We start from the raw sequence: 13,292 nt of genomic DNA, 5'->3' as shown, positions 1-13,292 counted from the left end.
TCTTTGCTAAGCTGAAAATTCCCAGTCATTTTAATCTCTCCTTCTTTTTTTTACCCCTAATCAGTGGTGAGCTGGAGCCGGTTCGCGCGAACCGGTTGTTAAATTTTTAAGCAGTTTTAGAACCGGTTGTTAACCCGCTTCCCTGCAGGGGGCACTGAGGCTTCGATGGGCTCTGGCCAGGAAGTGATGTAATTCCTCCTCCGGCCACCGGAGGCGCTGTGCTGCTGGAGCCATGTGGGCTGCCGCCTGGCCCTGGGCATGAGCCCTGTTGCTGCCGCTGCTCCCCTGGCCCTGGGGCTCCCGCGGCTGCCTGCTGGGGTCCCTGGCTGCTCTGATGGGCCGGGGCTGTGTCCTGCTGCTCTCCCTGTGAGCACCCCCTGCCCTGGCCGCAGCCAGCCCCTGTTTCCAGCCACCCCCACAACCCCTGCCTGCACAGCCAGCCCCCGTCTCCAGCCACCCCGTGCCCTGCCTGAAGCCAGCCACTGCCGCACCCCGTGCCCTGGCTGCAGCCAGCCCATCTCCAGCAACCCCTGCACCCCATGCCCGCAGCCAGCCCCTGCCGCACGCACCACTTGTCCTGCCCGCAGCCAGCCTCTGCCGCATCACTTGTCCTGCCCGCAGCCAGCCTCTACCTCCAGTCACCCCCTGCCCTGCCTCCAGCCAGCTCCGCACCCCCTGCCCTGCCCGTAGCCAGCCCTGCCCCACGCCCCTGTCTGCAGCTAGCTCCACGTCCACTAGTGCCCTGCAGTTCCCAGGCAGTAACCCTGCACACCTGCTTCAATGAGCAGGGCAGGGAGCTGCTGGGACCCACACATGTGCACACCCTAGGGTGACCAGACAGCAAGTGTGAAAAATCAGGACGGGGGTGGGGGGTAATAGGAGCCTATATGAGAAAAATACCCTAAAATCGGGACTGTCCCTAAAAATTGGGACATCTGGTCACCCTAGCACACCCCCAGGGGGTGGCGGGGACCCACACATATGAAATGGAGCTCATTTCTAGTTCAGGCCCATCTTTTTAAAAAAGAACTTTAGGCAGGGTTAACATACATCAGTATTTTCTCGGCCAGGTCAGGCTCTTTGGTTCTTAAATCACCATCCAGGAGGAATTTTTATAAAATACGGACATATGGTAACCCTGTTGGTACAAAAAGTACATACTGGGGCACATCCCTTAAATCAGAACTTTTTATAGGGAACCGGTTGTTAAGATTTTGGCAGCTTATCACTGCCCCTAATCATTTTAGTTGCCCATCTCTGTACCTTTTCCAATTCCAATATATCTTTTTTGGGATGGGGTGACCAGATCTGCACACAGTATTCAAGGTGTGCACGTACCAGGGATTTATATAGAGGCAATATGATATTTTCTGTCTTATTATCTATCCCTTTCTTAATGATTCTCAACATTCTGTTTGCTTTGTTGACTGCCGCTGCACATTGAGTGGATATTTTCAGAGAACAATCCACAATGACTCCAACATCTCTTTCTTGAGTGTTAACAGCTAATTTAGAACCCATCATTTTGTACGTGTAGTTGAGATTGTTTTCCACTGTGCAATACTTTGCATTTATCAACATGAATTTCATCTGCCATTTTGTTGCCCAGTCACCCAGTTTTGTGAGATCCCTTTGTAACTCTTCACAGTCTGCTTTGGACTTAACTATCTTGAATAGTTTTGTATCATCTGCAAATTTTGCCACCTCACTGTTTACCCCTTTTTCCAGATCATTTATGAATATGTTGAACAGTAATGGTCCCAGTTCCAACCCCTCAGGGATACCAGTATTTATCTCTCTCCATTCTGAAAACTGATAATTTATTCCTACCCTTTGTTTCCCATCTTTTAACCAGTTACTGATCCATGAGAGGACTTCCCTCTTATCCCATGATGGCTTACTTTTCAAAAGTCAATTTAAATTAAATACATTTTTTTAATTTGTATTTTTTTAGAAATTTAGACCTGTTATGTGTTTTGGTGTATTTTGCATTATCCTAACAAAACATTTAATTTATTCATATCTCTTTTATATGTTGCAGGTCAAAATGAAAAGTGAAAATGAAAAGACAAAAAACAATACAACAATTTTTCCACTCAAAGGCCTCAAAAACTAACCAAGTTGAAGAACGCATCAAGAACCAAGAATATATCAACATGTCATCTGAAGGTTCAAGTGGTGTATCTACATCCGACCAGCCCAAAGCACAAATACAGCTACCTACTGAAGAAACAGTGTCTGTCTCCAAAACCTAAAGGCAGTTCCCGATGTTTGTTGGTCAAAGTGTTCCCATTTATTGAAATTACAAAAGATGGCTACTGACACAGCTCTTGCAAAAAAGCTTACGAAGAAGGAAAGCTTCCCAATGCTATAACTGGTAAAAGTGGAGGAGCTTGGTTTGTCAAACCGATCAGCAAAGCCAATGCTGACAAACTACGTGAAAAGGCAGCAAAACACCAGGCCTCTGGACTGCATCCACATGCAGAAAGCCTTATAAGCCAACTTTCAAAGCCCATTTTAGAAGTACTTAATGAGGCTGTTAAGAATGCTGGAGACACAACACAGTTCATGCGAACAAACATGGCTGTGGCATCGTACTTTCTATTTAAGCAAGAGATGCCACACACTACAAACTGGAGGCCAACATTAAGTGCATTGTCACTTGTTCATCCTGTAGTTGAACACTGGTTCCGAACAAGACCAGCGAATGCTCATTATCTTTCCCCAAGAAACTCAACTGACTGGCTGAGCATGCGGTGCAACCTTGAAAGACTCAACAGTTGAAAAAGTGAAGAACTCTCTCACCACATTCAAAAAATTTGCATACATGGCTGATGAATGCAAATGGGCATCAAGTATTAAGTCATTGTGTACATTATCTTGATGTCAGTGGTAGGCCAGTAGATGCATTTCTAGATGTTCAAATTATAGAAGACACGTCGGCTGCATCTGTGACAACCCACATCTTAGAGTTAAATGCTTGTCAGTTGGACCCCAAACAGATGACTGCTTGGGCATTTGATGGAGCTGCAAACTTCTCTGGAAGACATGGTGAAGTACAAGCTTTGCTCAGAGAAAAGTATAATCCTAATCTCTCCTATACACACTGCAGAGACCATCTACTCCAACTAGCACTAGTTGCAGAATCTTCAAAAGACATTAAAAAAGGTATAAATTAAATATCTTCATTATATTCTTATTTCAGCAAGAGTCCAAAAAGACTGAATATCTTGAAAAATATAGAAGATACTCTGGGACTGAAGTTCATATTAGTCCAACCTGGAAAAACCCTCTGGCATTCTCATGCCAGACAACAAGCTGTTGTCTTAAAATTACTCCAGCCGTTATTACTAGCTTTGGAAAGTATCTACCAAGATGGGATAGATTTAAGTAGTAAGGCTGGTGGATTACTTTTGCTACTACGTTCAGAGAAGACTATTACCATTCTCTCTCTCGTAAGTCTACTGTTGAAACCACTTGGGTCATTAAACAATGCCATCCAGGCATCTGCTACAACAGTAGTAGATCTTTGTCCAGCAATAGAAACTACATTTGGATCAATCGGAGAGCTAGCCATTGAAAAAGTACTGGAAGAAGCAAAGACTTCAGTCCAGAAGTTGACTAATGAAGGCATTTATATCGAATCCTTAAGTGAAGAGGACAAGAAGTATTTATTAAGACAACTGAAAAAGTACACAGACTTGATTCTTAAAAATTTATAACAGCAACTTTTAGATTCTACACAATCACTACGTAGCTTTTAAAGATGCCTGCCCTATAATACACCAACCGTTGAGTGGAGCGAGGCACTACAAGCAATGGGGCTGCAATGTGATCAGGACAGACTAGAGAATTTGAACACAGAGTGGAATATCATATGATGAATGAATGAAAGATTTGACTTCAACTTCTTTTTTATCATCACTAGTGGCTTGATCCGATCTTTGTGCTATGTTTACTGGAATGAAAGAAGTAGAAATTCATCTCATGCTACTCTGTCACCACAGCTACAATTGAGCATTCTTTTTCATCATTGAATAGAATTTTGTGTTCTGAAAGAAGTCGCTTTCTGCCTGATCATGTGAATGAACTATTGAGCATATCAATGGAAGGAATGGAAGTACTGGACACACGAGAAGCCACCAAAGATGAACGCATTGCATTCAAGAAGTTCATTAACAGAGTTGTGCAAAATTATAACAAGAAACCAAGAAGGATGTAGACGTAGTTCTTCATAGAAGGCTTGAGTAGCCAACTTTAATTTGTGTGATGATTTTAAAACATGAGTTAAATCTAATAAAATGATCATGAAACATTTTTTGTTTTTTACTGTGGTGCCATCAGCCCACCTTCACCCTCACAGTCTCACCCGTCATCGAGCCTGACATCCCTCACCCCCTGTAAATTCAAACACCTCCCAATTTCAATTCCTGGGGAAACAGCTGCTCACATCCACTCCACATCCTGAGGAAGGGAGGAAACAAAATCAGTTTGAGGCACTAAGACCCCAATCCTACAAGGATTTACATGTACTTAACTTTATGGCCTTTGAGCAGTGCCACTGAAGTCACTGCACATGCATAAATCCTTGCAGAATTGGGGCCTGAGATGCTTTAGTGCTAAAAGCTTGTGGCAGAAGTCTGACAGGAGATCTTAACTAAGCTGGGGCAGTGTATGAAAGCCCACTTAGGGGGTCTTGCTATGGCAAGCAGTTTCAGAGGACTGTGTAAGGTGGGTGCTATTCCTTAATTATGCTGCATATAAAAAAATATGTATTTGCAGTATTCTAGTTTCACACGGTAGCTTTTCTTCCGGAACAATTTCTTTACATTGCAGGCAGTTGAATGGTTGTGCAATCAATCAACATTGCTGCAGAATTTAGAGCCAATATGCCAAGTATATGTGGCGTTGGTCAATGCATTTCAGATAAAGCTGGTTGAAAGTTTTCAAATGTAAATATTTTTTTCTTAAATGTTCTTTTGCAAAAAAATGAAAACTTATTATTTTTTTTTCTTCATGTTAATTTTTTAAAATAAAGAAACTGAAAATTTGCAATTTTGTTTTGTTTTTTTTAACTTCACCTTTTTTCCCCCTCTATTTTCAGGGGCAAAATGGGGAAAAAAGGCAGAGAAAGGAGAAATAAGGGGGGGGGGAACAGAAAACCAAATATGTTGAAGCTGAAATGTTTCAGTAAAAAGTCATGAATATTTTTTATCTCAATTCCTTTACAAAACTTTGAAACCAAACATTTTGAATTTTTTTAAAATTGTCATGATTTTTTTTTCATTTTTGTTCAGCTTTAATTACAGAGCTATTCACTACCCATAAATGTTAACACAGAGTTAAGATTGACCAAATGTGTGCTTTATACCTTCCCAAAATGTCGAGGTCTCCTCTAGTTAAACTTCTGAAAACCAGAAAATACAGAATTAAGATATTCACCAGCCCCTGACCCTAATGCTCTGGCACAGCAACATTACAAAGGAGCAGTAGTTTCACCACATTTAAGGGTACACCAGAACTTCCATTTTAACGAGGGTGAAATGGTCTGCAAAACTTCTCTCTTTTGGGTTAGTACATCATTTTAAAATGTGTATTGTAGTTTGTGTACAGCTTGATTTTTCTATAGCATTTTGTAGGGAGAAATGTCATTTGAGGTTTGCTATATGGTTGTTTTTAAAAGGGCAATGTGACTGAAAATATTTTAATGTCTGCTATTTTCTTCAGACCATTTTTTCATGGGAAATACTGCCCTTTGAGGGATGAAATTGATATTGATTCCTTGATCTGTGTAGGCTGAATAAATTATTGTAATAAATATAGAACAAATTTCAATTTTCATTTCATGATAAACATAAGATACTGGTTTTGCCTGACAGCAGTATCCTGGTGCCACATAAATTAACGTTGACTTTATTCCTGTCCTTAGAATAGGGCTCTTTATTATGGATACAGTTCCCATAGTTACCCTGTGATCATGCTGAAATTATTTTTCTTTGGTTTCAGAGTAGCAGCCGTGTTAGTCTGTATCCGCAAAAAGAACAGGAGTACTTGTGGCACCTTAGAGACCAACAAATTTATTAGAGCATAAGCTTTCGTGAGCTACAGCTCACTTCATCGGATGCATAGAATGGAACATATAGTAGGAAGGTGTGTGTGGGTTTGTTTGTGTGTGTGTGGGTGTGTGTGTGTGCGCACACACACACACACAGAAAGTGGAAGTTGCCATACAAACTGTAAGAGGGTAATTAAGATGCGCTATCAGCAGGAGGAAAAAAAACTTTTGTACTGATAATCAAGATGGCCCATTTTGACAGTTGACAAGAAGGTGTGAGGATACTTAACATGGGGAAATAGATTCAATATGTGTAATGACCCAGTCACGTTAATCTAGATACCATTAACTTGGGTTTGAAGAGAGACTGGGAGCGGCTGGGTCATTACACATATTGAATCTATTTCCCCATGTTCAGTAGGGTGGGGCCTCGGGCAGAACGGGGGGGTCAACATCCTGCTGCCAGCCTGCCCAGGCCGCCAAGGCGTAGCTGCCCCTTTTGCCCCCCGTTGGCGGCGGCCCGGGGTAGGGGCAAAAGAGGCAGGGATGTTAAAGCGCTGCAGAGGCAGCGCTTTGAAGGCCCCTGCTTAAAGTGCTGCCGCAGCAGCACTTTAACACCGCTGCTCTTTTTGTGGGCCCCCCCCCCAGTTCGGTAGCCCTGTCAGTAGGGACCCGGCAGGGCTGCCGAGGGGGGCGGCGCAAAAAGAGCAGCGGTAGAGGCCGGTACAGGCGGCCACCTTTTAGCGGTACCCCGTACCGCCTTACTTTCACCCCGGCCGGACCGGCAGCGGGCTGAGTGGCTCAGCCCGCTGCCGGCCTGGGCTTCCATCCGCCAGCTCCTGGCAGCCGGGCTCCCGGCCGCCCTGAGCCCCCAGGCGGGCAGGGGGCTGAGCGGGGCCAGCGGCCGGGACCCGCAGTGTGCCATTTAAAAAAAAAATCGGCTCGTGTGCCATAGGTGGCCGACCCCTGTTCTAGCGGATGCTGTACTGTGTGGGCGCGTTACGGGATTTTCAAGGGTAATTTTGACAGTAGGTGATTTTCCTTTTACCCGCAGCGGTCACTGGACCAACTGCTGTTGGGGGGAGAGACGCTCTGGCCTTCCCAGAGCTCTTCCTTGGCTCCAGGCAGCTCCACTTCCCTCTGGCCCAACAGGGGAACGATACGGTCCCGCCCACCAGCTGGGCTCCCACCACGCGGCCCATGGCCACGCCCTCCGCCCTGCCCCGGCTCCTCCCGCTCGGTGGGAGCGGCCTTTGCTGTGCACTGCCAGCGCAGTCCCCGCCAGGTGGCGCTGCGGCGCCGGACCTCCGCCAGGCGCGGCGTTCCAGGCCGCCTCAGTGGAGTTCCGAGTCGCCGGCCTCCCCGCCCTGCGCCAGCCCCTCTCAATGGATCGCCGATGCGGATGGGGCCGGGGAGAAGATGGCTCTGTCTAGGGGGCTGCGGTGCTGCCAGCGGGTGCTCGCCTGGGTGCCGGTCGCTATCATCACCCTGGTGGTGCTCTGGTCCTACTACGCCTACGTGTGCGAGCTCTGCCTGGGTGAGTGTGGGAGGGGGCTCTGCCCGGCTGGGCTGGAGGGGGGGGCTGTCCCTGGGTAAGGGGGCTCTGCCCGGCAGAGCTGGGGGGGCTGTCCCTGGGTGAGGGGGGCTCTGCCCGGCTGGGCTGGGTGCGGGGGCGGGGGCTCTGCCCGGCTGGGCTGGGGGGGGCTTTGTCCGGCTGGGCTGGGTGCGGGGGCGGGGGCTCTGCCCGGCTGGGCTGGGGGGGGGCTGCCCCTGGGTGAGGGAGGCTCTGCCCGGCTGGGCTGGGGGGGGCTGTCCCTAGGTGAGGGGGGCTTTGTCCGGCTGGGCTGGGGGCGGGGGCGGGGGCTCTGCCCGGCTGGGCTGGGGGGGTTCTGCTTGGGCCTGGCCAGGGACCTGAAATTTGGATGAGTGGGGGAGTGAAGTTCTGCTTGGGAGACTGGGGAACAGGATGGGGGGGCACTGGATGAATAAATGTGATTGTGTGAAGCAGCGACAGTAACCTGGGGTGAGATAGAAGCTGACACTCCCGTATTTCCCCCCCACCCTGTATATGAGTGGGATGTGTATGTGGGGTCTCCCAGAAGAAGAGGGGGGGATTGAACAGAGTCTGGCAAGGGGAAAGAGCCTAAATATTTGGCCCCAGCCTGGGGGGGGGGAGGGGAGGATTCGTTCCCTTCTAGACTGGGGAGGAGATGGGGAGAAACACATTCTCTCCTGTGAGGATGGCAGCAGCATTGCCAACTCTTAAGTGTTCTTTAAAAATCACTATTTAGGCCCCCCAGAATAATGGCAACTGTAAAAATAATAGTTTTTAGATGCTTATTATTTGCCTTCTGGGATTTGAGTAAAGGCTCAAGCTTTTTCCTGCAACGATGAACGCTAGAATCTTTTTTTAAAGAAAGAAAAGCTGAGAATCTTATGATTGTGTGATTCCAAGAGTTTGGGCTTGACACAAAACCCTAAATATTTTGAGACTTGTGATACCATGAGAGTTGACAACACTATGATGGTAGTAAAATCGGCATTAATATGCGGGGTGGGAGCAGCAGCGTTTGTATTGAGCTGCACGTTTGGCCGTAAATAAATTCTTTCCGCATGGGCCCTTTGAATTCTTCTTGGGTAGATTACACAGAAAAGAGACACATCCAGGTATAGACCAGTTGGTCAGCATTTATGGTCACTTGGACACAACATCTGTCACCACTGATCTTGCATTGACTTTCATCTCAGAAGTGCAAGACATTGAGTAACAGTGACTAACTTTGTGTTTGCATTGTCCAATGCAAGAGCAGTAGCTCACAAAGACACCATTATTTGTGAAGTTATTATGGATAAGGACCCTGACTCTGCTAGTATTACTGAGTCTTAATAGGATGATTCATCTGGTCTTGTGTTGGCATGGTTGGGTCCACAGGGAATGTCATTTATCATGAGTTTCAGTAGAGTTGGAGAGGTGGCTCTGATCTTTGCATCTTGCTATGTCTATACAGCTGCAGTAGCAGAGGGGAGTATGTGTAAACGAGCAGGGGAATCACACCCCGTAGTTGGTACTATAGATGTAACCTTAAACGTAGAAAGTGACTTGTTCTCATGATAGATATATTTGTTTCAGAGAGGTAGCCATGTGAGTCTGTATCAGCAAAAAAAAAAAAAAACGAGGAGTACTTGTTGTACCTTAGAGACTAACAAATTTATTTGGGCATAAGCTTTCGTGGGCTAAAACCCATTTCATCAGATGCAAGGAGTGGAAAATGCAGTAGGAAGATATATATATTTATATGCACACACACACACACAGAAAGAAGGTGAAAAGATGGGGGTTGCCATACCAACTCTAATGAGACAAATCAATTAAGGTGGGCTGTTCTCAGCAGGAGGAAAAAAACCTTTTGTAGTGATAATCAGGATGGCCCATTTCAAACAATTGACAAGAAGGTGTGAGTAACATTAGGGGAGAAAATTAGCATGGAGAAATAGTTTTTAGTTTGTGTAATGACCCATCCGCTCCCAGTCTTTATTCAAGCCTAATTTGATGGTGTCCAGTTTGCAAATTAATTCCAGTTCTGCGGTTTCTCATTTGAGTTTGTTTTTAAAGTTTTTTTGCGTTTCCCATTTGTATGCCAGTTCCAGGATGCGATTAATTTGGGGAATGTTTGTGGTGCACTGGGCATCCCACTACCCCAGATTCATGACTGAGTTCTTTTCTTAGCTAATATTGAACTGGTATTGTTGGCTGTTGAATGTGGAGTTGAATCTGAATCTCATATTCTCAGATGCTAAGGCGATGGGTTCATAAAAATAAATATGAAATTGAGGGGGTTGGGGGAGACACAGACCTGCAATAAAATTTCATGTTAATGGCCCTGAACCGTATTTAAAGGTGGTTTCCATTTAAATTAAATAAAGAATAGTGAGTGGTGCTGTGCAGTGCAGACCAATTTCTTTTATCTCTTTATCTAACCTAGGCTTTTGCTACTTGAATGACCAACTTATAAGAACAATCAGTGCTGTCTACAATAAATTGCTTTGTCGCAGTATTACCTAAGAGAGTAAAGTGATTATTAGTAAGTTTGCAGGCAAGTTTAAAATAATATGATGCGTGTAATAGTATTTAACATTTCTATAGCACTTTGTGGTAGGATGTCTGGGTGCAATCATTGAAGGTATTTAGGCACCTACATCCCATTTATAAGCACCTGAATCCTGTTTTTAAGCACCATTGCAGTCCTTAAAACTCCTACTTGGCTGCCACCTAATCCAACAGGTGCCTAAACTCACTCAGCACCTCTGGGTATGTGCACTGCAGCCTTTCTCTAGGTGCTAGAGATAGATCAGGTGAGTGCCCTAGCCACCAAACTATGGAATATCCTGATGTAGGTCTTCCTCAGTCTCTCCTATTGAAAGCATTCCACTTTAATTTAAACCAGTGGTTCCCAAACTTGTTCCGCCGCTTGTGCAGGGAAAGCCCCTTGTGGGCCGGGCCAGTTTGTTTACCTGCCATGTCCGCAGGTTTGGCCAATCGCGGCTCCCAGTGGCCACAGTTCGCTGCTCCCATTGGCCTGGAGCAGCGAACCGCAGCCGCTGGGAGCCGTGATCGGCCAAACCTGCGGATGCGCCAGGTAAACAAACCAGTCCGGCCCGCCAGGGGCTTTCCCCGCACCTGCAGTGGAACAAGTTTGGGAACCACTGATTTAAACAATGGAATAATAAATAGTAATTGGGCCAGAGAAAGAGTTAAAATGACTCTGTAGCCTAGTGATTAGAGCACTCTCCTGTCAGGTGGCAGATCCCTGCTCAAATCCCTTCTACCCCTCAGTAGGAAGGGGGACTTGAATCAGGAGTGTCTCCAGCATCCTGGAGGATTACCCTCTGCATTAGACTACAGGTTATATGGGAAGTCTTCCTGGTCCTCCTGTCATTTGGTTTGGGCCCCATGTGCAGCTTTGGTGACCAATTGCCTATCTTCCTCTGGGTCCTGGGTCACTAGTAAAGATAAATGCCTCCTTGCAGCCCATAGTTAAGTGCTTATGTCTGTGAGAAGGGCCGGGCTTAACATACACCCCTCTGGTCAGCATCTCTCATTGGCTAGCTTAGGTGGCTCTCCACCTAGCATGCTGGCTTTGTGGATTACAATCTCAGGAGCCTATCCTTCCTCATTCATTTTATAAGGAACCTAGGTGCCTAACTCAGTCTTTCTGGATCTCAGCAGCATTCGTGTCTAGGCACCTAAAAGGCATCACAAAGCCTGAGTCCCTTCATGGGTCACCACTTATGTGCCCAAGAAGGAGTTAAAACTTCTCACTAGGCAGAAAGGAAGACACTGCACCTAAAAGAGATGGGTAGAGCTGTCAGTCCTGGAAAGAAGAGCTGACAGCTGTGTTTGTTAAGCAACTGAGAGGTGGAACTGATGGCTGTGTCTCTTTATTGGTGTAAAGCCAAATAAAGGAAGCAGAGGTCACGAGAGAGGAGTGAGGGATGTTTCTGAGATGAGAAAAGAGCTGCTTTCTGGTCTCCTCCTAATCTAGAAGGCTCTTGAACCAGACCCCAATGAGGGGAGTGGCTAAACTGCAGAAACATTTGCTTGTCTTGTGCTCAGAAGGACAGTACTGGTGGTAGCCAAGGTAGTAACCATGCTAAGATCTAGTTTTGTTTTTCTACAGTTGGACAAGGTACAAGGAAGTTGCCCTGCATTTGTTGTGTTTCATTTCAACATGTAGTCAAGAGAAGCCACCCCAGGACTTTTTTTTATTTTCCTTTTACTGAGATTAGAACTACTTTATTCCTTTTAGGAATTAATTTAAAGGGACTGTAACCCCCAGCTGCGCAGGTATGGTCAGTGGTTTATTATCCCAATTATATAAAGAGGTTAACAAAATATATACCTAAAGTACCATTGGAGTTTTGGAAAGTGTTTAGATAGAAGGGCTATATAAATTTAGTAATAATAATATTTAGTTCTTATAAGATCAAATCCAACTCCCATTAAAGTCAGCATCCAAATTCCTTTTATCTACTTTCACAGGCCCATATCACGCTTTTCAACTGTAGATTGTTCTGCAGCCACAAGCTGGGTGAAGTGTTTCAAACAGGGTGACAGTGACGGAAGAAGAAGAAGTTTGTTTCCTGTGTTCTTGGTCAAACCATTGGTCTCTTCAAAGCCCATGCAGAGCAGACAGGACCTCAATGTCTAAAACTTCACCTAAAAGAGATGTGTGCAAACACCCCCCCCCAAACACAATAACTGTATGAAACTTAGTTTATCTGTATTGGAAGAATGAATGGCTGAATTGATGCTCTTAGGATTTGAATCTGCTTTTCTAGGGAATGCACATATCTGAAAACTGATGCTTAGAGCACAAAGTTGGCCCTTCCAAACTCTTGGCATAATACAATTTTTCTTTTAAACAGATTCTGTAACATAGTACCACTGTGAGTTTGAAACAGTATAGAGCTGATGTACCCTATTCCAGAGGGAATATCTCATGCTATTATCACTGCAGCTATTGCTGCCTAATTTGGATTTAAAGCCATGCTTCAGAGGGGGTCTGGTTCCAGTGACTGTGTGGTGGATGCTACCACAGCATGAGAATGATAGGGAATGAGTGTGCTGGAGTTGTGAATATTATGCCACGTCAAGGAAGAGGAAAAAGAACAAACTGTTGCAAAACCATAGAGTTAAAGCAGGGATTGGCAACGTTTGGCATGCGGCCCACCAGGGTAAGCCCCCCGATGGGCTGGACCAGTTTGTTTACCTTCTGCATCCGCAGGTTCGGCCGATCGCAGCTCCCACTGGCCGCAGTTTGCCACTTCAGGCTAATGGGGATTGTGGGAAGCGGTGCGGACCGAGGGATGTGCTGGCCGCTGCTTCCCACAGCCCCCATTGGCTTGAAACAGCGAACCGCGGCCAGTGGGAGATGCAATCGGCCGAACCTGCGGACGCGGCAGGTAAACAAACCGGCCTGGCCCACCAGGTGGCTTACCCTGGTGGGTTGCGTGCCAAAGGTTGCCAATCCCTGGGTTAAAGCTTCCACTCCCACTAAAGCAGAACCTTGGGCTTATGATGCATGGGGGGGTCCTATTGTGGGCATCAAAATGAGCCTTCGGAGAGAGCCGGGCAGCAGTTGTGTAATGCTAGTGAGGCCTTGTAGTGCTGATTTTCAAAGAATCAAAGAAAAGGGAAGAGGATATTGCATATTCAAATGTGAATAAGCGACCATGC

The 13,292-nt window shown here is 46.0% G+C and overlaps 1 protein-coding gene across 4 annotated transcripts in view; it reads left to right on the top strand.

The window, feature by feature from the left end:
- Positions 1-7,339: 7,339 nt before the first annotated feature.
- ZDHHC15 (zinc finger DHHC-type palmitoyltransferase 15) overlaps positions 7,340-13,292 on the top strand; it is a 43,293-nt gene continuing 37,340 nt past the window's right edge. For 2 of the 4 annotated variants that reach the window (XR_005294728.2, XR_005294730.2), the window contains exon 1: positions 7,416-7,592. Coding sequence is in view for 2 of the 4 variants with exons in the window: in XM_038415320.2 (XP_038271248.1) it covers positions 7,475-7,592 (118 nt within the window). In the remaining 2 variants the exon portion in view is untranslated. Of the gene's footprint in view, positions 7,593-10,038; positions 10,138-13,292 lie in introns of all 4 variants that reach the window. The other 2 variants (XM_043491836.1, XM_038415320.2) reach the window with 2 other exon arrangements.

The sequence above is a fragment of the Dermochelys coriacea genome, chromosome 9 (genome assembly GCF_009764565.3).
Source record: "Dermochelys coriacea isolate rDerCor1 chromosome 9, rDerCor1.pri.v4, whole genome shotgun sequence".
In the NCBI taxonomy this organism is placed as follows: Eukaryota; Metazoa; Chordata; order Testudines; family Dermochelyidae; genus Dermochelys; species Dermochelys coriacea.
This window is presented reverse-complemented; position numbering and strand designations above follow the sequence as displayed.